This window comes from Tamandua tetradactyla, chromosome 6 (genome assembly GCF_023851605.1).
Source record: "Tamandua tetradactyla isolate mTamTet1 chromosome 6, mTamTet1.pri, whole genome shotgun sequence".
Taxonomy (NCBI): Eukaryota; Metazoa; Chordata; class Mammalia; order Pilosa; family Myrmecophagidae; genus Tamandua; species Tamandua tetradactyla.
In genome coordinates, this window is record NC_135332.1 from 163,774,954 (window position 1) to 163,801,103 (window position 26,150).

Below are 26,150 nucleotides of genomic sequence, written 5' to 3' on the forward strand. Positions count from 1 at the left end.
CTCCAGCGAGCCCTGGGGCCCGGCCTCAGGACTCCACCCAGCCCCTCCCGGAGCGCTGGGAAAAGCCGGTCGCCACACACAGGCTCACGCAGGCCCCGGCGCCGCGCCCCGAGGAGAGCAGTACCCACGGCCAATTACCATGACAACCCCGGGGTTCGTTCCACTGCCCCACCCAGCCGGTCCCCCCTCCTCCTTGCGCTGCAGCCAACCGGCTTGCGCGCGTCCCTGGAGCGCACTATAAAGCCTGGGCTCTGGGCCCCAGCGGCGAGCGCCGAACAGGGCGGAGCGCGCGCGGTGCGAAAGGAAAGCGTACAAAGCCTCTTTGCAGCAAAAGCGGGAGAAAGAAGCCTGAGTATGCAGAGCAGGCAGAGCATGCAGAGCATGAGCCCTTGTCTGCGAAAACACTGCCTTCGCCTGGCCTTCCTTCTCCTCCATTTCCTGGGCCAGGTACGTGGTGCGCCCCTAAGGTGCTCCCTGGTTCTTTTGCTCTCCCTGAGCGGCCCCTGCTCTGTCCCCGGGCTCACCCCGCCTTCCACTGACCCTGCTGATGGGTTTCTCCTTCTTGTCTCGCCCTCCCCGCAGGTCGCTGCGACTCAGCGTTGTCCTTCCCCGTGCCCCGGCCGGTGCCCCGAGGCGCCGCCGTCATGCGCCCCCGGGGTGCCCGCCGTGCTGGACGGCTGCTCCTGCTGCCTGGTGTGCGCCCGCCAGCGCGGCGAGAGCTGCTCCGAGTTAGAGCCGTGCGAGGAGAGCAGCGGGCTCTACTGCGACCGCAGCGCGGACCCCCGCGCCCAAACTGGCATCTGCATGGGTAATCTCTTGACCTCTTCTCTTGCAGCCAACTGGAGCTGCCCCCTCCTGTCTCTCCTCTTCCTCCCCCTTCCCAGAATATGATGCGCAGCTAATATTAATGATGACTACAGTGATGAGGAGGAGGGGGGGAGGAGGAAGGTGATATTTATGGAGCACGGTGTGCCAGGCAAGCTCGAGGGTCCTTGGGGCTTTGGGGAGCGCCAGATGCCAGGGAGGAAACCTGTCCCTGGAGGTGAGAAGCATTCACCACTTAACTCCCTGAGAACCTAGCTAGTTGGGGAGGGAAGTAGAGTTAAGGACCAGTGAGGTCATATCCTTTGGATATTTCCAGGCACACACTGGGGTTATGGGAGCGTGGGCTAATCATAGGCTCACAGTTTCCCCAACGGCAGGCCAACAGGTTTGTTTTTACACCTGTAATTGTCCTATTTGAGCCAAAGCTGCTCTGAGTCTCCTGGAATGACTATGTAACTCCCCATCTCGGCTCGTCCCCCAAGCTGTGAGTGCAATAGAATGTAGGCAACTAGCCAATTAAGGCTCTGAAATTTAATCAATGGAGGACCAATTTTCTACTTGGTGCACAACTGTAGTTGGAGGCAGTCTGCCCCTGCCTCTTTGCATAAGGAGCTTGGAACAGCCTTTTACTTTTTACTCTAAGCCAGCAATGATTTAATGCCAAGGAATCCTAATGCCCTTCCCAGTTTGGCTAGGTAACCAATGTGGAGAATATTTTCTCCAAATTGTCTTTTTAATTCTAAGCTGCTGGAGTAGAGAAATATACAGAAGTTCTTGCAAAATAATTTTATCATTGGCTCCAATAGTTATGAGGCCTTCAGAGTGTCATTGCATGGTTATGGACCCCTTTTCTCATCACTAACATAAGCAGCAGAACTGGACAGTCTTGATGGCTGTTTCCTGCTCTGGTGATCTGCATGAGGACATCTCTATCCTGGAGATGGATACGAAACCAGATCACCTAAAGCAGTAAATAACTACCGGAGACATGGAACATGTCAGCCAAATCTCACATAGCCTCTCCCCTCCCCCACCCCTCCACGTCCCCAATATTGTAGTGCTTGAAGGAGACAACTGTGTGTTCGACGGGGTCATTTACCGCAGTGGAGAGACCTTCCAGCCCAGCTGCAAATACCAGTGCACCTGCAGGGACGGGCAGATTGGCTGTGTGCCCCGCTGCAACCATGACCTGCTGCTACCCCGACCTGACTGCCCGGCTCCAAGGAAGGTTGAGGTACCCGGAGAGTGCTGTGAAAAGTGGGTCTGTGATCCGGATGAGGAGGGGGCATTGGGAGCCCTCGCCCTACCAGGTGAGACACTCAGTAGCGCCCGGGGAAGGGAGGGGGTCCCCAGCAGAGGGCCTTCTGCCTCCGGGGCAAATGAGGCAGGAAGCAGACGAGTGCTCTTTTTCGGATTTGAGGTGAGAAACCAGCTCCGCTTCTGTCCATTCAGTCGTGTATTCCAAATTGCTTCCTGGGATCAAACACATCCTGCCTTTAACTGCAAGCTAAGTTACTGAAGCACACACAAAAATCTGCCGAGTTCTGTCACTATTTTGAGGAATGGGACTGATTTTGTCTTATCGGATGCCTGCTATTTGTATTTTAGTCAGTCCCTTTTAATATAATATATTTAATATTCTTTCCCCATATCAATATTGATTAAGGAAAAAGTAGAGAGCACTCTTTCTTTTCTGGTTTCCATGTACAACTTATGTTTTCCCATAACCAGGCTTCCTAAAAAACACTTCCTAAAAAATGAATAAAGAGATTCAGGTATTCCCCCAGAGAGCACCTGAGTACTGTTCTAGATACTGTAGGAAGAGTCAAGTGAACCTTCGGGACCTTCGCTTTGTTTTCCTTTTGGCTTTACCTTATAAAGAAAACCTTTTTCTGAAAAAGAAATATATTTTTCAAAAGTGGAAGAGAATTTTTAAGAAGCTACTAATCAGCTAAATTATTTATATTGGCATTAGATTGAGTTTAATGGGATTTCTGAGGTTAAAAAAATTATCAGCTGTGTTTTACAGATAGGAAACACTGCCATGTAGAAGAGGAGTGACACCCCAGGCCATGCATGTTAAGTGTTGATACAGTACTTGTCATACTCAAAGTCCAAGTACCTATACCCCGTGACCAAAACAACCACTTCTACCTCCCAACAGCAAAGTATTGCTTTCTTTGCTATTTCAAACTGGCCGGTTGGTTCTACCTACTCATCACAATTTAAAGTGTCATCATGATCCTTTTTATGTACAAAAGTGTATGTTGCAAATATTACCGTTTATGAAATGGTTTTGGATGCTATGCAATTCTATTTTCTTACAACTACTAAGCTTCTGAAAGACATGTTCTCCTAAGCATCTTAAGGACAAGTTGGACAGTCACTGCACAGAGTCCTTGGAAGCCTATACAATTTGCCAGGCACTGTGCTGTGACGGAGGGGTTGGTGAATAAAGAGATGCAGGTATTCCCCCAGAGAGCACCTGAGTTTAGTAAGTACGGGAATAGAATAGGACTCTCTTCCTAATGAGGGTGGAAAGGACTGCAGTGTGTTCCCCACGTTTCACCCATATAGTTGTCTTTATGTGTATACCCCGTAGCCTACAGACCAGAAGCCACCCTAGGAGTTGAAGTGTCTGACTCGAGCGTCAACTGCATTGAGCAGACCACCGAGTGGAGTGCGTGTTCCCGGAGCTGCGGCATGGGGCTCTCCTCTCGGGTCACCAACAGGAATCGCCAATGTGAGATGGTGAAGCAGAGCCGCCTGTGCATGGTGCGGCCCTGTGAGCAGGAGCCGGAGCAGCCCACGGAGAAGGTAGGTGGGCTGGGCGGAGCCTAGCGTCGAGGAGAAAGTGGCCTTGGCCCATCGGGGCGGGACCCTCAGAAAGCCATTGTGACCCTAGCTAACTCAGAAGGCAGCTGAAGCTGGGCGCGCACCCCAAAGAGAAAGCCGAGATTCCCGAAGCCAGCCTGAGTGGGTTTTATGTTCCTTTTCTCTTTAAGGTGATGAAATAACCCAAACAACTTACAGCAGGTCCGCAGGTGAAGAGGGGAGGGAAGGCCTACCTAGCCATAATAGTACCCCAAGTTGTGAACTCTCTGGCAAACCCCATCCCATTCCTGGAGAAAATTGGCTACGCAGTCATCATGCATAGGTGGCTTTTAGAGAGATCGGGTCTATCCTGGGTTCCTCTCAGCCCTCAGGTACAGACCATGTCTGTTCTCACCCCTCGCTTCCCAACAACCCCACCTGATACAAAGTCTGTGTTGGATCAATAATTGTGGGTGCATAAATGAATGGAAGTCTATGAATTATTTTCAGCATTTTTACATGCCTAGTGGAAACGGTACATTTGCCAGCAGAAGGCAGTATGGGCCAAATGAAACAGCATATTTCTTTCCTTTTTGGCTGGAATTATATCAACTCAGTTTCCTAACACTGGCATGCAGATCAGAAGTTCTGATTGGTTCTTGATGACATCACAGGCCTTGTTACCCAAGTCTCATGTTGGATAAATACAATACCCAAACTAATCATTATGTGGACGGACCCTTATTCAAAAGTGAGGCCAAAAATAAAGCAGTCCCTAGCAATGAAGGATTTCTGTATGTCTACTCTGAGACAGTATCATCTAATGCTTAAGGGTGCAAATTCTGGATCCAGACAGGCTGGCTTCAGATCTTCAAATTATTAGCTGTATGTCCTTGGACTTTCCTAAATGCCTAGGCCTCAATTCCACTCTCTGCATAATGGGACTCTGGATAGTACCTGCCTCAAGAACGTCATGAAAAATAAGTGGAAAGAATTTGCCAAATGCTGGGCATAGGGTGTTCTCTTAATGTTAGTGATCATTGCTTCAATTTTCTATTTATTTGTTGTATTAGCTAAACGGCTGCTTAGCTGTGTGGCTTTCTCTAGGTAGATCCTGTGTTTCTGGTGCCAATTTGGAAAGAACACTTAGAAATACGATATTCCTAACTTCTACCAATCTGCACCTCCCCGCACTTGGGGGGATTCTATCATCCACATAAAGCAGGCATGCATGTGCACACACACAAGCAGTCACACTTGCACTTCACACACACACACAAATACACAGTATGATGTTTTCTGTCCTTTGGCTTTCTGGCGAGTATTGGCAAGAATATACACTAACTATCACGAATAAAAGGGAAGAAACAATATTAAATATTTTCAACAACTCAGTAACGTCTTTATTCAACAAGGCTTTTCCATCCCTTGCCTCTAAAATTTGGCTGTGGTTGTTGTTTTGTTTCCCAAAATTTGTGCTTTTCCTTGTAACTTGCTCCAGTGAAATATCATTTTTAAAATATTTGTTTCTAGTGTACGTATTTCAAAAAGGTTCTAGAAATTCGTTTGGAATCTAGGGAAACACTAGCAAATGATCGTGGCTCCCTTATCGCCAGGAGATTCTTGCCATGTGAAGCAGTGGTTCTTAGAGTGTGGTCCCTAGACCAGCAGGTTGTCTAAGGACCTGTTAGAAGGCAAATTCTTGGAACCCACACCAGACTGATCTCTGGGTGTGCGGCCCAGCAATCCAAATCTCTGCTGCACTAGAGTTTGAGAATCACTGCTGTAAGAGAATTCCAAGTCTAACCACCCCCGCAGAGATAAAGGACAGTGGGGAATTGTGGCAAATCAGTAGAACATGAAAGCTAAGTGAGAAGCAAAGTGTAATCATTTCTTTCCTGACATCAATCTTGGAATTCCTCACTAACCATTATTAATGGAATCTTGAATAAATTCTGTAACTTGTTCTGGCTTCATGGAAAATAACCTTAAGCCCACGTTGTCTTAGAATTTCCCATGGGCAAAGCATAGTATAAAGTGTGGGCTTCGTGGGCTTGAAAGTCAGACGTATTCAAATCCTGGATGTTTTCTGACCACTTCTTTCCTTGAGCCTCCATTTCCTCATCTATAAAACTTGGCCCCTAATACCTCCCTGGCCTTGGGCTCAGCTGCCCCCTGCATGTGTCCTCTGTGCATATCTCTCACCTGGCTCTTGCCACTTAGTGTCATAATGATCTGTTTTTGTTTCCTACTCCCCTACTAAATATGCATGCTTGCAGAACAGGGATTTTGCCTTCTTTATCTTCCTTAGCCTCAGTTCCTGGCACTAGTCCTGCATGGTAATGTTTCCTTGTATGAATGAATATTATTAATAAGGATTAAGTGAGTTAATGTCTGGAAAGTATTTAAAACACTAGTCTTGCAACAATGCCAAGTTTATTCCCTTTTTCTGTATAGCACCTAAGAATACATTTGGCAAAAAGTAACACCAAAGCCTCTTACAGTGGCTTTATAAAAAAATAAGAGTTTCCTTATCACACATGTGCCTTTGCCCTCCTGCTCTTTTCCTCAAGGTCAAAAGATGGCAGCACCCATAGGTGTGATGTCCACATTCCCGGCAGAAAGGAAAATGAATGCAGGAACCAGGAAAGAACTAGAGCCGCCAGGAGGGCAGAGGTTTTTCCAGAATCACTGACCAGAAATTTGTCCCAAGGCCATCCCAAGCTCCCAAATAGTCTCAGAAAGCAAATATTTACAGCTGAGCCCATTGCCCAAGCAAAATCGATGCCCTGTTAGCAAAAAAAAGAAAGAGCAACTGAACCCCGGTAGGCAGCTGGCAAGTTATCCTAGACCCCAAAAAGAGCCCATCAGAGGAACTGTAACCATTCCGTGCACTGCTCCTTTTCTTCTCTCTTAGAAAGGAAAAAAGTGTCTCCGCACCAAGAAGTCACTCAGAGCCATCCATCTGCAGTTCCAGAACTGCACCAGCCTGCACACCTACAAGCCCCGGTTCTGCGGCGTGTGTAGCGACGGCCGCTGCTGCACACCCCACAACACCAAGACCATCCAGGTGGAATTCCAGTGCCCCCCAGGGCAAATCATCAAGAAGCCAGTGATGGTCATCGGGACCTGCGCCTGCCACACCAACTGTCCTCAGAACAACGAAGCCTTCCTCCAGGAGCTGGAGCCCACGACCAGCAGAGGGGAAATGTAATGGATCCCTGGAAAAGCACACCTGCAGAGGCACACTGTAGCTGCTGCATGACCCACCAGCAAAGTAATATAAGGACAATAACAAAGGGTCATCATTTCATCCCTAAGTCCTAGGTATCACATTGTCTGAAGTCATTTGGGGTCATTTATATCTATTTTTCTTTTTTAATGAAACTTAAGATTAAAAAGATAGTTTAGGGATGACTGTTTTTAACAAATGCAAATTTGTTGGTGTTTTTAACAAATGCAAATTTGTATAAATTTAAGAAATCAGATATGCATTTCACTTTGTACTCTATATGGCATTACACTCATTTTATTCTGTTGTAAGCCGGGGCAATGTCAAGAAAATATCACCGTAAACGACACGCTGGAGTCCAGCAGCGTACTGAGACATGCTTTCCAAACAAAGATTTTGCTGTATTTGGGGGTTTGATTAGAGAGTTCTCTGCTGAGTGTCCTTTATGGGTAGCTCAACTCTGAATTTTCAAGCCCAAGATCCAAGGTAATGTGTTGCTATTCAACTTGAAATCCAGAGACTATTAATTTTTTGCTTTACTGTACACTAGGAAACGTGCTGTATTTACAGTAAGGGGATGTGGGGTAATGAGGCGGACTAGTGTCACAAACTCTCTGCATTTCAAACAAGTTGACTCCTTTCCAATAGAAAGACGCTAAGCAAAGTACTTGCCCTAATGTAGAGATGACTAGCCCTGACAGCCGTCGTGCTTTTGTACGTATTGGAGACTGCGGGGGTTCACTTGGTTTTTATTTCTGCAGATTAGAGCTTAACATCAGGAATCTCCTCACCTTAACTGCTTAGTAAGCTAAGGCCCAAAGTACCTAAATGAATCAAAGTCTTGCTTTCCACCACTGATGACTTTCAAATGGCCTTTAATGGAATTTTTTTGACTAAGAACAACAAAGTCAGCATACTGCAAATTTTATGAGACTTTGGAATTATTGTAGACATGCCCAAAACTGAACCTTGGGCCATAATTATGAAAACTCATGCTCAAGATATATGTGTATACACTTGTCTACAAGCTACAAGATAGGCCACAAAATTAAATCCACACCTTCTTCTAATGTCAGCCTGTGTTCAGCTTTTCTCCTTGAAAGTATTTATGTAAATAAAAATTGTACATTTTGTAAAATATTCTTTTTAATTTCCGTACTTGTCAGACATCACTAAATAAATGTGATCTCATTGATGCATAACTCTGCTATTACTTTTGTGCTTATAAGTTTAAGGCAATTGAAATTTAAAATAAAAATAAATATAAAATGTATGAATTAAAAGTTAGGACACCCATCGACATTACCTTTTGAAAGCAAATGGATATTTTGTAGATGAGCTTACAACATCTTGTCATAAGGGAAACGAAAGATAGCTCTTATTGAGTCAGAGGTGAATTCTACCACCAAGAGCTCAAATTTTCTCCACGCTGGTGGTCTCAAACCAACATCTCGAGCCCTGATATTTTTCCTTGGGAGCCTGCTAGATGCCCCTATGTACTGAAACTTGTACTTGTCTGACAAAGCAAATCTCGCCTGGCTTCCTTATCTAGCTGAAAGGCTCTCCAAACTCCCAAGTATCCAGCTTTACCTCTCTGCATTATCTTGATCAGCCTCATCTTGCACATGTCCAGAAAAACATACATCCAGATATGCTGCCATATGGGCCGTGGGATAGTCACAGTAAATATAAGTTTTGTGTTTTGACGTTTCTGGCTAATTCCATGTGGGACTAAAGCTCTTTTGCAGTTAAAAACGACAGTAATGTTTTCTGTCCCCAACTCGACTCTCTCTGCCTGCAGCCCCCTTCCACCCATCTCATTAGCTAATGTCTATTTGTCCTTTATGATGGATTGGAAAGCAAATTTCACTCCAAGGAATTTATTCAGAGGAAATTATCAAGGACGTCTCACATTTGTCGCATCCTTTCTTTGTGCTGAGCCTTCTATCTTCATTAGATTCTTTAATAGTCTTAGAGGCAGGCACACTTGTGACCCCATTTTTCAGCTGAGAAACGTTTTTTTTTTAATTTAAAAGAAACCAGTGGATCAAGAACTCAAACCAAAGTCCTTTTACTTCAATTTTAAGCTACTCTATGGGTCCATGCAAAGATTATCTAGCTGCAAGGCTGTACCACCCAATGTTGTTCATAATTGCAAACAATTGGCAACACTTAAAGTTGTAATCACTTTGAGTTTTGATGTGGCTAAATAAATCATAGTACATCTTTTTGATAAAAAATCATTAAAATGAAAATGAAGGAGAATATATATCAAAAAATAAAAAGAGTATAGAATTTTGAAAAAAAGTTGTTTTTGCTCAATAGTAGCTATAAACACAAATGAAAAGAGACCTAGGAGAGAAGGTGCAAAAAGATAATATTAATGATTATCTCAAGTTGCTCTTATTTTTTCCCTTTTTTGTGATTTCTTTACCAACTTTTCTTTATGAGAATATACTATTTTTGTAACCAAAAAAAAAAGAGACAATTAAGACAAAATTAAATTTATCTTCAAGGTTACTTCCCCTCCCACCCCTACTCACTTAGCTGCCCCTTCAAGCACACAAAGCATTAATTAATTAAGATTAATTACATTTTGTTCATTCAACAAATACTGATTGCTTCTTATGCCTAGCATTATTTTAAATCCTGGGAATACAGCCATGAAGAAAACAAACAAGGAACCTGTTTTCCCTGGAATTTATACTCTTTTGGTAAAGGTTGGCAAAAAAAGCAGTGAACAGAATAATCAAAGAAGATAAATATCAAATAGTGATAAATAAACCCTATGAAGATCATCAAAACAGGATGAGAAAATAGAGATTTCCTGAAGAGCTTGAGGTAGTGAAGGAAGTTGTTTCTGAGAAGGTGACATTTTGGTTTAGATCTGAATGAAAACGATTACGAGAAAAGAGTCTTCCAGGAGGTGGTAGCACCTAGTGCAAAAAAACGAACAGTGTCAGGAGTGAGGTTGGAGCTTTGAAGATCAGTGTGGATGGAGCACAGTGGGTGAGAGGAGGTGGGAGGTGATGAGCTGGCAGGGGCTGGAGGATGCCCCTATCAGAGTAGTTCTTCAACTATTCTACAACTATTTCTTTATACCAGCGTTACACTGAGCATCTTGAGCCCACAGCCTTAGTCTCCTTTGTATCTACCCTACAACTTAGCAAACAGTAGGACCTGGTTGTATACTTTTTCAGTGAGTGAATGAATGAGTGAATGATTGGACTATGTCTTAACAAAAGACAGAATGTTCTTTGAAATACATATTAGGGATTTTAAACTATCATTTTCATTACGCCTGTGTAGAGCGAATTACTACAATGTATGTAGTAGGAACACAGACTCAAGCACAAAGACTTTCAGCAAATGACTGCTGTATTACTTACACAGCACAAAGGGTCCTAAAGAGCAGGGGAACAGGCCCTATCATGGCTGGTCTCCTGGGGAGGCCAACCACTAGGTCAGGGTCTGTGGAATAGTAGCTTCTTCAGCCCCGCTTGGCAACCAGCAGTGGGGACAAATCTGTGCCCTCTGAGCATTGAGTATTTATGTACTCCAAAGGGAGGAGGCCTTGCCACTGAGAGTTTATGTCCTGAGAGGCATCTGGGGCTGCTTGTTCCCAGTCTGGGTTCAAGGTGTGATCAAGCCTTTTCATTAGACCCAACATCTCCCCCAGGCTGTGGAATGGAAACAGACTGAAACATCTGCACACAATAGAACTTTAGGTGGGAGAGGGCGAGAAGATGGCTGCAGAGCTGTGTCTCTGACTTCCTCAGCACCAGAGGTCAATCCTTCAGCCTCCAACACACTTCAACATACATACATGCATGCATGCATTCCTGAAATCATAATTGCAGGCAGTTGAAAAAATGTGATCTGATAGACAAATATTTGCAAAGACTTACTCAGCAGAGTTCATAGCTGCAGAAAGAGCTCAGGCTTTGAAATTACTCAAACCTAGATTTGACTACCAAGCCTACTCTTTACCAACTGTAGAATATTGGGCAATTTGCACACATCTTCAGAGTCTCAGTTTCCACGTCTGTTAAAATGAACTCATAATACTGATCGGGGTGACCAACCACTCTGGTTTGCCTTGGACTGGAAATCCCTGGGATGCATGACTTTCCATTTTAAAACTGAGATGAGTTGGTCACCCTAAAGACCAACCTCATTGTGTTGTACGGTGATGCACATTCATAAGCCCTTGGCGGTAACTAACATATAGCAGTCTACAAAAGACAGCTGTTGATATAAATATCTCTAGTAGAGCCAAGCACTACCCCTTGTTCTGTGGATTTCATGCATGGAGGTAGACATTATTGACCTCATTTTTATAAGGGACGACAAAGAGACTCCAAGAAGCTAATGACCTATTAAGGACACAGTGAATGAAGGAGCTGGGATTCAAATGCACAATCGGTCTGAGCCCAGAGCCAAAGCTCCTTCCTTTCTACACTGTTGCAGCCACTGAGGTCAAGTGTATTTTCAGCAACCAAAACAATTCCAACAGCTTTCATTCTTGTGTTATTTTCTTAAACTATAAATGTTCTAGTTTTAAAAGCACCACTGCAAAGTTGTGAGATTACTGAAGCTATTCTGTGAGTGTGAAATTTTTTTTTAATCCTTAATTGCTGGTGTGGTGATAAAACAAGCTCCATTGAAAATTATTTTGAGATTTTCCTTTTCTTTTCCCACAGAAGGAATCGATTCAACAGTGAGGCAATGACATTTTTTAACTACACAAGGAGCTAATTTGTCAAATAGGGCTACAATTATCTGTCTTGATGAGATTATCCAAAAAAGCTTTGGAAGGATATTTCTGGACAATATTAGATTTCCCTTGCAGTGTCTTCCTTGTAGGTGCATGTTGCCGTCCTTCTGAATTGGTTTCACTCCAGAATGCTCATAAGTCAAATCATCAAAACAGTGTGTCCTTTTGGCTATGCACTATCAAGCTCAGCTCGAAGATTCATTATTGCTGGAAATACATTCATCTTAACCACACTGCAGGCTTCTTGCAGGCATTGCTATGCTGTCTTGGCCACAGAGGGTCCACAAAATTCAATTACCACTTCAATAACACTGCTGGCACTTGCTGAACTCTCAATAATGAAGAATTCTTTGCAACCATTCAGCTGAGGACTGTGAATTACTGTTACATTAAGCAGGCAGTTCTGGGGATAATCAGGAGGTGCAAAGGCTAAGGATGGCAGTGTTGTATCATCCTTCCAAAAGGATATGTATCTTTCTCTTAAGGACGAGAAAATGAAGGTCTGCAAATCAGCCCAGGGAGCTCTACAGAAGAGTATATAATTCCATTCCAAAGGCATGGTGAACAGCACACCGGTTCTTTCAGAAGGAGCTTGGAAGTAAATGTTTTATAATCCTAGAAGAGATGTTGCTTGGATTTATATTTTATTAGCAAAACCTGAGAGGCAGACTCTGCTTGTAGCATAAATTCAGAAGTTTGGAAGAGCTTACCAAGTTCTGAACTTGGGTCAAATAAAGGTCAGTATGCTCCAGGCTGACCCAGATTTGTCCTGCTATAGCAAGGCCACCACAGGATTCTTGAAGGGACTTGGCAGAAGAGATATCAGGAAGTGGGAATTGAGGTCCTCTGAAAGCTCATCAGTGAGAATCTTCCCTGATATTGTACACAGCATCTCAGCCCCTAGGGAAGAGATTAGAAATCACAAGGATCTTGTTGAGGGTACATTGTCACCTCCCCAAACTCCCTATCATTGTTCAAGAGTCTATTTTATGTTCACCTTCTCCAAGAAGAATTTTTGACCTGGACAGAACCAACCACTCCCTCCTTTGTTCCCAACTTCTCCTTGTTCAACTACTATTATAATAGTGATGAATCCCAGTAAATAATAGCACTGCTATGCTTTCATGTCTGACCCCATTTTCCACGAGAGCAAGGAACTTGTTTGTGTTTCTCACTGCTGCTTCATGCAGTGCTTCCCAAACTTTCCCTTAACAGGGCCCAGTGGATACTGAGCATGATAAAAACTGTTTGATGAGCTACAGCTGAAACTCGGCAATGCAGGTGAAAATTTTTTGCTCATGCAATATTTTCTCTCAAAACTTTAGGTAAATTGATTTCCCCTTAACATATCAAAGTTTGTTTAAATATAAAAATAACATTTAAAATTATCTTATTGGCTAGATTATTTATCTCTGCCACCCAAATCTTCAAATAAAATAAATGCTCCCTAATGAAGCACCATGTGAGTGCTGAAAGCCTCCTTGGAACCTCTTTTTCGCCTTGTATATCTCACTTTGTAAAATTAGCAGGAATAACAACCATAACTCTATATTTTACCTAATTTTAGGTGCCACTGACTGCAACATGTATTATGAATTTAGGCCTCACAAAGAAAAAGAAAATCTGCCAATTAGCCTATATTCATCATTAATTGTAAAACCCATTCCTATTTCAGAAATGTGAGAAATGTGTATTTTAGAATAGATGGAATTTAGGAAGAAGGAGACGGTAAAAGAAGAGAAGAATTAACATGTATCAAGCTTATCATGTGCTAGGCACTATGCAAAGTGCTTTACATAGGTGATCACATTTACTTTTAGTCCTTATAACAATCCTGTGAGGTTGGTACTGATATATCTCAATGTTACAGATGAGAAAAATGAAGCTTTAGGAAGGAAAATCGTTTGCACAGGGTCATAAAACTGGTCAATGGTAAAGCCAAGATCTGAATCTTCACAATCTGAATCCAGAATTTGTGCATTTAACCCCTTTGCCTTATTGCCTAGACCTTCAGTCACCTGTACCTCAGCTGGAGAAGCAAGAAGTAGGTGCTCAAGAAGTCAAAGGGATGGATGAGCTGCTACTAAGCGCTGAAGGATTTGTTCTCTGGGCACTGGCCACCACCCTACGGACCTCCCTAACAGAAGGCATGAGGAAGCATATTCAGCTCTGTCCCAAGCAAAACCATTAACTTTGGGTGAAAACTCTTAGGAACATGGTCCTCAGCTTTTCCCCAGCCAATGTGATTAGGATGAGGAATCCTTCCTTCAAGTATTAGTCAATGAAATCATCCACAAATATGTATTAATTACCTACCACTTTCCAATAATGTGCTAGAACTGGGAATAAAGCTGTGAACAAGGAAATACAGTCCTTGACCTCATGAAGTTTATAGTTGGGTGGGTTGTACAAGTTGTCCCTTAGACCGCAATTCCCCAGACTAAACTTCCTAGCTTTACAAGCCTTTCCTCCTCTGCTTGCCATTTTAACTGTGTTCTCAGGAGTCCCTCCTAGAGCTAAGCCCCACCATTGGTGCCCCCCAAATCCCAGAACACACCCAGAGGGAGAAAGCTCCCTAGAACTCAGAGACAACCAGGGAATTTAAAAAAGACCCCTGTTCTTATATAAGACAGCTTCCCTTCTGAAGCTTCCTCAGATGCCAGGTTTTGATCTGAAAGTCAGCTACTTAATAGGTCTCTCTAGAGCTACAACAGAGGAGGAGAACTCTTATACCTCCTAAACACAAACCCCGAAGATTCCAAAAGTACACAGAGAAGTCAGGGTTTCAGAGCTCTTCCCAGTAAGAACTCATTCATTAAGGGAATGATCTAGCTTCCAAGTCTATGTCCACTGGTTTGTTCAGAGGGATCACTGGTGCTTTTTTCCTCCTTTGGGAAGAGATCTCAAGGTGTCCTGTCTCCCTGCCCTTGTTACTACTGGGTTGTCTACCTGGAATGTCCTCCTTCCCTTAGCTTCACCTTTTAAAATCTTGTCTGTCATTCAAGCTCACTTCACTAAGCTTTTCCCAATCCCTACCAAACTCCTCCAACCCAGCCAAAACTATGGCAGCAGAGCCTTCTGGAAAGCACTAAATAGTGTACTATTTGCTTGACTTCTTGAATTCCACATTCATAAAATGAGGATGTGGGATTCGGCAACGTCTGTTGTCCTAGCCATATTAATTAACAATTATGCACTTAGAAATATCTTTATCACCTTATTTTGCCTCACAACAACCCTACAAATGAATATTATTGCCCCATTTTATAGAAAAGACTTTATAGATTTATGAGATTTTATAGATGAGACTGGTAAGTGTTCAAACCCAGGGGTACCTAGCTCTATAGCTCAGACTCTTTCTACCATATTGTGCTCCCCTGGGTTTGCACCATTTTGTGGTGAACTGCCTCCTCCTTCACTTCATTTCTTATTATAATGAACATACTGAAGACTGACCTCAGCACAACGGACACTCTTCTGGTTTGGGGGGATTAGAAAATAACCACCATTATGTTGCTCAAGATAAGCCAGACACAAAAGGACAAATATAGTCTAGTATCACTAATATGAACTAATTATAATGAGCAATCTCTGGAAGATAAAATCTAGAGTATAAGTTACCAGAAGATAGAAAGAGGGTAACAAATGAGCAGATGATGCTTAAAATATACAGAATTTTTAATAAGGTTGATGGTTAATGTTTAGAAATGGATAAAGGTAATGGTAGCACAATATTGTAAGTTTAATTAATAATGCTGAGTGTGAGTGTGGTTGAAAGAGGAAGTCCAGGGTCGTGTGTGTCACTAAAAGGAAATCTAGAGGATAAAACATGGGGCTGTATAACATAGAGAAATCTGTTCTGGATGATGACTGTGGTTAATTTTGCAAATATAAGTAAATTCTTACATGAACTAGAACAAATGTACATCACTACTGCAAGGTGTTAGTAATAGGGTGGTGTATGGAAAAAATACAATTAATGCAAACTCTGGATTTTAGTTAATGGTAACATTGTAATATACTTTCATCAGTTTTAGTAAAAGTGTTATAGCACAGCTAAGCATCAATAAAAGGGGGATATATATAATGGATATATATTTTTTTCCAGCAATAAGAATGTTCTCAAATTGATTGTGGGAGACAAATGTGTAACTCTCTGATTTTTTCAAGAGCCATTGATTGTACTCTTTGGATGGATTGATGGTATGTGAATAAATCTGTTAAAAATAATAATAGTGGCAAGACTATAATATTATAACATACCATGGAGTGATCAGGCTTTATCCATTTTACTGGATGGACTCCTTTTGATGGTGAGAGTCCTGGAGGATTAGGAGAATTAAGAATTTGGAAGACATTCTCCAACCTTTTTAATACACAGTTTTGGATTTCTTCCTTCACTCCATTCTTTAGAGGCTTCCACAAGATTCCAGCTACAAAAAGAAACTTCTACCTGTCATCTCCTGCGCCAGCAATGAAGTGTTATAAATTTCACATGGTCTGAAGTAGGTTGCATTAGGCACCTCAACAAACAAGTGTTCTTAATTTTAATCCGAGTCCCTGTGGGCGCAAACCCATCGTTAACAGGAACTCCTGAAGATGTTATTTTTAGTGAAGGTGTACCCAATTGAATGAGGGTAAGTCTTAATTGGGATTACTGAAGGCCTCATAAAGAAAAGCAGGAAGTTGCAAAAGTGAGAGAGAGAAGAAGACAGCCTCGTGAGGGAAGGCAGAGATATAAACCGAGCAACTCCCAAGGTTGTGGGCTGTCAACACCAGAACGCTGCTGATCCAGCAGGAGACAAGCCACCCAGCCTCCGAAACTGTAAGCCAGTGCATTCCTGTTATTCAAGTCAAAGCCAGTTTGTGGTATTTGTGATAGCCACTCAGGCACACTAAGCATATATCCTCAAGTATGTGGTGATGTAACTCTTCAGCCAGTGGGCCTCATAGTCGAGACTCTTCCCACCCTCTCTGGTGGGTGCCTCTGAAGATTTGAGAAGGTCAGCCGAAGAACAGTGGATGAGGCCATTCCCTAAGCATTATTTTGAGAATGGGGTGGGGTTAATGCTTTTAATTTATTATCTCCCTTACAGCCTACTCAGACCAAATTGGGGGGGTGGGGGTGAGGTGGGAAGCAACATATGGAAGATAGTGTCAAAGCAATGAAATACATACAGTTTTCAAATCTTTAACCCCCATCTGTAAAATGGGTATAATTATGGATAATAACAGGTTTGCTATGAAGGTTATTGGAGATCATTTACTTAGGTAAAGTGTTGGATATTTAATACCTCACAGTGTATGATATTTGTTATTATTTCTTTTGATATCTGAAAAGGAGGGCTGGGAAGAGCTATTTTATGATGGGGAGAGGAACTTGGCATCCTGTTTGCCCAGGCACAACCAAGGCTGATAATTGAGTTTGTCAAACCTATGTAAACATGGAAATCTGAGAAGCAAATTGGAAGTCTTCTCTAACGGTGAGGGTTGGGGACCAGCTTCATTTGCATTGAGGGGTGGTAGAAGTCTAGGTCTTAGGGGTCGATTGCTGTTTTGGTGCTCTGTTTACTCAAAAGGCAAGCTTTGTTCCTCCTCAGGAATTTCTTGTGTGGAATTTTTAGGAGGAAATAAAATCTTTTTTTTTTCTCTGTTTATTGGATTGGGAAAAAAAAAAGTCCCCTATTGAAAAAGAGAGAAAGAAAGAAACCACCATAGCCGTCACATTTATTTTGGTCTCTCTATGTATTGTGGTGATGAGATCAGCATGAAAATACTAATATAATATGTATCTGCAAAAAGTACCAAGAACTGATAGTGATATAGAAAAGTCAACTAACATAACAGGTGTTAATAGTGTATCCCACTCATCAGCTCATTTGATTTGTTCTTTTATGGAAGTGCCTGCTTTCTCATTTGGCTGCTTAAATGACATATCAAGATGCATCTGTAAATACAGAGCTTTTTAGACAGATTCGTTAAAATGGTCATGTTTTTTGAAGTGGGATATTTCATTTAAATTAATGGTTTGTAACCTAAGTCACAACAAGTTAATACCCATTCGATGTATTAAAAACTATCCATTTGGTAAAGTCTCACTAGAATTTTTCAAATTAACCTGTACTAAATATCCAAGAAAAAAAGGTATTAATTAGTTAATGCTTTAACTCAAAACTTGGGATTGTATAAGGACTGAGCACATACCTCCTGTCATGTTGGGTTGGTCTTCACAAATACATTCTTGCTACGTTGAAAAAAAGAACCTTTAACAAGAGTTGAATTTCACTCTCCTCTAGGATGGCTAATGCAATGTTGTTTGTTCCTACTCGGAGCAAATGTAAAGTACAGTATTATTTTCTATGACCCTCCCTAATATGCAAAGCCTTAATTTTAGTGGGCTTTTTTCTCCCGGAATTTCGTATGAATGTACACATTTCTTCAGTCATGTAAAAGTTAGCAGTGGATTTGTAAGACCTTCAAATCTCTTATGTTCTTCACACAGATTTTTTTTCACTGACTTTCTACTATTCTTTTACTTCTGTGTCTTTCTCATCTTGATGAAATGTCCAGAGAAGATATTCTTTTGCTTTCTGAGGATGGCAGTGGCATCATTTGCTTCAGACGCCCCCCAGTCACTCTGAATAATATATGAACAGCAAAGCTCCTCCATTTCTGCCACAAGCCTCTATCCCCATTCTGACTAGTAGGCACTTGGCCAAATTTTAAATCACTCAGGACCTGTGTCTTCTACAGGAAAAGAAAAAAAGAAAGCAAAACTCTGCCTATTTGTGTGTTCCCATTTATTTCAGATTCCCCTTCTAGTTAACATGATTCACTTTTAAAGGGTCGTTAGTGATCAATCACAGTTCACCAGAAACCACCCATACAAATATTAAAAGGATGTTGCTTTGCTTCCAAGATTTTTATGTTTGTCTTCCCCACTCTTCTCTCTCCAATGTATCAATTCTTTTCTTCAAAAGGTGCTTGGAAAGTACAGGCTTTCTTCAACCCACTGGTTCACTAGGAAGACATGGTTGGCATTTTAACATTTGTTCTATATGCTCACTGATGGCCTTTTTATAGGCCAAAGCATCAAAATGCCCTCATCAAGGTTAGGAAGCCATCTTTGGGATCATCCCCAAACTTAAGAGGTCGAAAGAAAATATAGGAGAAATATCTAGGTAAGCAAACCAAGAAAGGGTCTTCATCTATTGATATAAAGAGTACATCTAGAAGCCTTATACTCAGTCGAAATTATCATAGTTATTTTAATGGGTCAGGGGTAATCCTTATGGACTATGTTTAACTCTCTTTAATTTTCTACAAAACATTGAGCACAACATTCTGCATAAAGTGGTCAATATATATTTGATAAAATAATAAATGGATAAATCGACATAAGGGTAGTTAGATCAGTGGATTGGATGGTACAGGTGGTTAGATGGATGGACAAAGAAATGAATTGATGAATAGATGAGAACCGGGAATTCACGATTATCATTCCCTGACAGTTTAAATAAAAGGGTTTTGCCTCTGGAATAAAGTTGATGCTAGAAGAATAGAAGAAGTTCCATTAATGTTGATCTCAGAAATTGGTCCAGAGCTCATGCCTACCTAAATCTACTACTCTATGTTCCCTTTCCTTCTTCTCAGCATTCCTCCTTTTTGCTTTATGTCTCAGTTTACATTTTTTCTATTGATTCCTGTGCCTAACCTTAACCTAGCCTCCTCTCAAAGACCCAGTTTCTGATTTTATCCCCAAACCAAGCTTTCCTCAAATTTGCTTCTTCCATCTTTTTGAGCCTAGCCAGCAAGGTGTTTCCTTGGTTTTCCAACCTGTCCATCAAGGCATGGGAAATGGATATTTGACCTCAACTATTAGACTTAAAGCCAGCATGATTCTAATTGATATCATTGAGTCCCTTTGGCCTTACCTAAATAATAAAACCCTCTAACACACAACAGTGCAAGCTCAGAGCAGACACTGTCCTTCCTTTCCACCTAATTCCCAATTTTGTTCAAATATCAGGTCATAGTGATTTAAAAGGTGTTTCCTTCCCAACTCTAGAGAAAAATGGATGTAAAACTATTTTGCAAATTCAAAAGCCACATTTGAAGTAAGTTACTATTAGAGGTCATCATCAGGGGTCATTCAAATGCCAAGACATCTGAATATAAATTCAAACTTTTAATCATCCATATGCTTGATATTTTGAAATGCCCATTTGACATTCTAGTCCCAAACCTGTGAAGGATTAGTGTAGAAGTAAGCAGGAAAAGTCAATGCTTGATCTTTGGTAGACAATTTCCTTCTAAAGCTTAAGTAATCTGATGGTGCTACAAAGGTAAAGAAGGAAATATTATAGCTGGATTTTTTTTTAAATTTTGATCACATGCAAAATTAATAAAACAGTATGAGTGATTTAACCAAAAGAATAAATGAACAAGACAGACAAGACAATTGTCTTGATTTGGAATATGATTTCTGTGCTTTGCGTAAGATCATACTAAAATACTTCAGAGTAACAGCTCCTATCACAAGTTTTCTTAATGATGGCAATAAGATGCAGGCATTGAGGATCCCTCTCTCTCCTGATTCAATTCAATAAGTTAATATCTACTAATCAACCAGTGTGCATAAGGATTTTTTATGAACGTGTTATGCAAAATTGCCCCATGATTTTGATGTTTAGAATTGCCAAACATAATTCCAAGAGGACATAGAAAATGAACCTAACATTATTGAACACTTATGAAACTCAAATGTGGCAGGATCCTCCTTTTCTATCTCAGAGTATTCCTTGATGACTTATGGAGAATGCTCATAGGAATTCCATTTTATTTTCTCTCCATCCTGGAGGAAAGTTCTCTGCTGATATTGCCAGATTCTGTCTCTGACCTGCTACCAATATCCCAACACGATAGTGGGGTGAGGTAGATAGAGGAAGTTTTCCTTTCCAACTACAGCGCCACATGAGTTCCCATGATGACTGGGAGGCTAATACTGTCTCTTTCCTGAGAACCACCTGGTTTTCTCCCCCATACCAAACATCTCATCAACTATGATGGGTCATATGGAGTAATAAATAGGTGGGTAGGTCTCAAAAGAGCAGTACAGGGTAATAGGAGGAGAGATTAATTTAATGCATTTTACGCATTCCTTTTTGTTTCACTCTACGAAAGGAGCTCGTTGAAAGAAAAGTGCCTCAAATTAATTGGGCGTGTCACAACCCACGTTCAGATCTTCCACTTGATGTCCAATCTAGTCTCTCAGACAGTTCTTTCCCTTGCCAATAGAAGTCATCCATCTCTCCTTAATTTTGCAAACCCAAGCACCTGAGGCATTGGCCTGAGGCTGATGGGCATTCTAGTTTACTCCATCCAGTTCAATTAATGAAGACAGGGTGGATTAGTGTCTTAAATGTGGTAGAAAGTGATTGTTCTAAGTTTCATCTTCTGTCATCGAGAGGTTCAGCTGATATCCTCATGAGGTTGTCTAAGAAGGAAGAAATACCTCAGGACAAGGATTGGTTTTTTTTTTTGTTTTTTTTTTTTGCACACAGAAAAAGCAAAACAAAAATATGCAGTTTAGTTTCCTATGATGAAAAGTAATATGTCTCCTTTCAGCATGACTTTGACCTCACCCGCTGTGGAAACAATGACCCTAGAGTTACTGAGGGAGGAGGCTTTGACTCTTTCTTAGGCCTGATTTGCATTCTTTCCCATCCAGATGGGGTAGCTCCAGCTCTAATTAGGCTGATTTTAATTCTAAATATCTTTACACACATTACCTCACCCCATGTTCATAACTACCCACTGAGGTATGGATTTTTCTTCCTATTTCATTTAAGATCCCTTTGAGTTCTAGAACTCTGTGTTTAGTTAATAATTTTGGCATTCCAAGCAAACCATGCAATCCATTAGCTCAAAAGAGGTAAGTTGTAATAAGTTCATTTGAGACATCAGTCACTTTCCCCACAAATGTCTTAAATGTTTAATTGCCTACACCTTCCAAAGGAATAGTAAAACTTCCAGCTGGTTTTGTAGCTTTTGGCCTTTTCTAGAAAACATTTAGGCAGTCTCCACTAAAGACCTTAGAGAAGACAATCCCCGTTAAATGGGCATCACCCCAGCACGGATAGATGGGGTATATGACTATTTCTCCACATTGCAAGCCATAATAAAATATGGTATACGACACACTCTTATAGACTCTATACATCATAACCCATTTTACAGATGATTGTCCTCCCCAAGGAAAGGGAAGAAATGTAGGTGAGATTGCTATTTGCTCTAACTCATGCTTCATTCCAATTTATCCTCCATATCAGAGAAGGATAACTTATGCTATTTACATGAGCTCATTTAAACATGTCAAATTCTCTTCACAAAGATTAATTAGAACATGTCAGCTATGCTGGTGGCAAAGCCATCTTTTTTAGAATCTTTAAGAATACACAAAGCAGGATTGCAACTGCTCAATCTTTAGCACGACATGCATAAAATCATATTTCCATCTCCTTTGGGAGTTACAGCCCAACATGCTGCTTATGAATAGTCATAATGACCTCAGCTAGCCCCTCCTGTCCAGTGGGGAAAATGGGATTAGTCAGCCTTCAATAGGGACTCAAAGACTGGGCAGTTTGCAGGGGCTGTGGACAGCCTGATGGTTTTCTAGAAGACAAATGTCAGAGGTAGTAGTTTCCTAGATGCCATGTCATAATCAGTCCCAGCTGTACTAAATTCGGAGAGCCAGGCTTACTGGAATGGCTTTGGGAAGAGCAAAGCAGCGACATGCTCAGAGATCATCCTGAACAACTCTGCCTGGCCAAGACATCTCAAGTAGCAGGACTTCTACATAGTCAGTGCTGAAGGGGACTTCAGTTTCCTCTGGGAGAGCCTATCTTATACCACACTAAGCAAAAGCAGTTCTTGTTGACTGATCATTTGGGGCTTAACAACAACGTTTCTAATTTCTGGATTTCTTAATTTTTTGAAAACATGAGGTTCTCCCTAGCAATTTGACAGTCTAAGATTTCTATCATTTCTCTCATTGGTGTATTAAAACTCCAAATCTACTTAAGGATGTTGTAAGGATAATCTGAGAAAGATTTGGTTTGGTAATGATTAGCACAGTTCTCAACTGGGGTTAATTTTACTCCCAGGAGACATTTGATAACAGCTAGAGAATTCTTTTTTTGGTAACAACTGAGAGTCTTCTGCTGGCCTCTGGTGGGCAGAGGCCAGAGATGCTTCTAAATATCCTAAATACATAAGACAACCCACCCCCCAACAAAGACCTATCCAGCCCAAAATAGCAACAATCCCACTGTTGAGAAACCTTGCACTTGCATAATGGCAAAGGGCCAAGTTTAACCCCAGATGAAACTTCCCTTTGACCATGTTGCACATGGCAAAGAAAAAATCAGGGTTTTTATTTCAATGTCAGATAGTGAGATATCACTGACAGGAGTTGTTGCAGAAGCCACTTTTGTGACCCTTGAAAGAAAAGATAAGGCAAGCAAACAACAACAGAAAAAAATACAAGTGGTCTTACAATTGGACATCAGAATAAATTTGGAAAAATAAATTTCAGGGACATCTGAAAGAAAGGATACTCAGATTTTCCTTTGTGACATACTTGAGCTTAATGAAGGACCCCTCCCAAATCTTCAAAGTATAAATTTCCAGAAAAACTGAAAGAAGACGATAGAAGGGTTAAGATAAGCATCAGCTGTGAATTAATTTTATTTCACAACTGAAAAGAGATTTTGTAATATATTTTTTCATTCATTTTCTCTCTGTCTCTCCCCTATGTGAGAAACATGGCATGCACAGTCGGCGCCTATATTATCCTTGGGCCAATACTTCATCCCAGTTGCCTTAGCAACTGTCAATATTTGTCTGGTATGTCACAGCCCCAGTTGGCTGATATGTGGTTCAACATCTACTTGTAAAGTTTAGGGAAGAGAGACACCCAGTGGTCTGAATTAACTGAGTTCCTAAAAACCATCTCCAGCATCATTTCACTTTGAGAGGTGTTTATTCATTTTGAAATCTCCTCTTTTAATGATCAATAATACCCCAGTTAATGTTACAGAAACAGAGATGAGCAGGGGTCAACACACTTACATCTTTCTGTAAAGAGCCAGATCATAACTATTTTTAGCTTTGTGTACCCTGTATGATCTGCCACAACTACTGAACTCTGCTGTCATAGCACAAAGGCAAACAGAAAATATGTAAACGAACGAGCATGGCTATATTTCAATAAAACTATTTCTTTACAAAATGGTAATGCCCACTATATGTAAAAGACAAGGATGCCCTTGTGCCTGGAAAAAGGTAGACAATGGGGAGAGAAGTAGGTGATAATATCAAAGAGGTGGGTGGAGGAGGATGATAGAGGGTCTGGGGATCAGTGTGTGAAATTTGGCTTTCAGACTGCCTGGGATCCGATATTAGAGGGTTTTGAGCAGCAGAGCAAAGTATAATACGACTGACTCAGTTGTGAAAAGGATTGCTTCAGGCCCCCTTTGAAAACAGATTCTATGTGAGCAAGGCTGGAAGTAAGGAGATGTAATATGATTATACTGCAATTATCCAGGTGACATACAAATGTTGCAGTCGTGGAGGTGGTAAGAAGTGTGGGATTTTCTAGAACAACAGGATCTGCAGACATCGGATATGCCATGTAAGAGAAAAGGAGAATGAAGGATTTGCCTTATGAAAAGGACTTGTCATGATAGGGAAGGCCGAGTTATGAGCCAAACTTTGTAGGCTATTTCAGGAGTTCATTTCTGGACATGTCCAGATCTGGATGCTGTTAGATAAGTACACAGTTGGGTATGTGAGTCTGGAGATGAGAGGTATGTTGTAGGATAAAGATTTAAATGTAGGTGTCGTTCTTGCATAATGGTGTTTAAAAGCTATGAGACCAGATGAGATTAACAAGGAAACAAATGTGATTGGGGTAGAGAAGAAAAGAGTTCAGATGATTGAGCCCTGGGTTGCTGCAACACCCTCTATTTGAGGAGATGAGGAAGAACCAGCTAAGGCGACTGAAAAGAATTTGCTGGAAAGGAAAGAGGAGAACCAGGAGAATGTGATATCCTGGAGGTCAAGGGAATAAAAAAGGTGTAAAACATTGGTAGGTCAAGGTCAGAGTACACAGATAAAATCTCTGGATTTTTCAGTGTGGGGTTAATAAAGTGAACATGTAATTTATCATTTAAATCAAGATAATTTTTTTTCACTTTTAACTGTTTTATTGTATAGTATAACATGTATATAAAGCAAAGAAATAAAAAAGGTTTTCAAAGCACTCTTCAACAAGTAGTTACAGGACAAATCCCAGACCTTGTCATGGGCTACCATATGATCCTCTTTTAGAGGAAAGATTTTTCTTTCTAGCTGCTTCAGAATATAGGAGGCTAGAAGGCTTAAATATTTTTTATCATCACAATAGGCCTTTTTTCCTTCTTTTTTTGTGAAAAATAATATATACAAAAAAGTTATAAATTTAAAAGCACAGTACCACAATTAGTACAACATATTTCAGACTTTGACATGGGTGACAATTCCACAATTTTAGGTTTTTACTTCTAGCTGCACTAAAACATTGGAGGCTAAAAGATATCACTTTAATGATTCAGCATTCATATTTGTTTGTTAAATCCTATCTTCTCTGTATAACTCTACCATCACCTTTGATCTTTCCATCCCTCTCTTTAGGGGTGTTTGGCTATGGCAATTCTAAATTTTTCATATTGCAAGGGTCTGTCACTAATGTGGGGTAGGGAGATGGAACTATCTGATGTTCTGGAGAGGCTGGGATAGGACTCAGGGCTTATCTGGACCAGGGACCCATCTGGAGGTTGTAGATTTCTGGAAAGTTACTCTAGTACCTTGGAACCCTTGTGGAATCTTATGTATTGCCCTGGGTGTTCTTCAGGATTGGCTGGAATCGTCCTGGTTGGGGGCTGGCAGGTTATGATAGGTAGCAAGGTCTACCTGAAGCTTGCATCAGAGCAACCTCCAGAGTAGCCTCTCAACTCTACTGGAACTCTCTCTGCCACTGATACTTTACTAATTATACTTCTTTTCCCCCTTTTGATCAGGATGTAATTGTTGATCCCACAGTGCCAGGTCTGGATTCATCCCTGGGAGTCATCTCCCACGTCACCAGAGAGACTTTCACCCCTGGATGTCATGCCCCACGTAGGGGGAGTGCAACGATTTCACTTGCAGAGTTGAGCTTAGAGAGACTGAGGCCACATCTGAGCAACAATGGAGGTCCTCCAGAAGTAACTCTTAGGCATGCCTATAGGTAGTCTAAGCTTCTCCACTACCTACATAAGCTTCACAAGAGTAAGCTTCCTGATCAAGGGCATGACCTATTGATTTTGGTATCCCCAAAACTTGACACAGTATCAGGGATTCCCTGATGGTAAAATAGTTTCACAGTCTTTCTCCCCTCTCCCAGGGGACCCTGTCAATGCT

At 41.4% G+C, this 26,150-nt stretch overlaps 1 protein-coding gene across 1 annotated transcript; it reads left to right on the forward strand.

The window, feature by feature from the left end:
• Nucleotides 1-230: 230 nt before the first annotated feature.
• CCN3 (cellular communication network factor 3) lies at nt 231-8,073 on the forward strand. The gene is made up of 5 exons (XM_077167541.1): nt 231-447; nt 583-808; nt 1,884-2,135; nt 3,428-3,642; nt 6,557-8,073. The coding sequence occupies exons 1-5, from the start codon at nt 355-357 to the stop codon at nt 6,851-6,853; spliced, it is 1,083 nt and encodes a 360-aa protein (XP_077023656.1). The 5' UTR covers nt 231-354; the 3' UTR covers nt 6,854-8,073.
• The last annotated feature ends 18,077 nt before the right edge of the window (nt 8,074-26,150 follow it).

Bases quoted from the DNA above. Each gene is read 5' to 3' on its own strand.
- CCN3 (XM_077167541.1), top strand. From the start codon at position 355: ATGCAGAGCAGGCAGAGCATGCAGAGCATGAGCCCTTGTCTGCGAAAA. The intron at 448-582 runs GTACGTGGTGCG...CCCTCCCCGCAG, and splicing joins TCCTCCATTTCCTGGGCCAG to GTCGCTGCGACTCAGCGTTG. The intron at 809-1,883 runs GTAATCTCTTGA...CCAATATTGTAG, and splicing joins CCAAACTGGCATCTGCATGG to TGCTTGAAGGAGACAACTGT.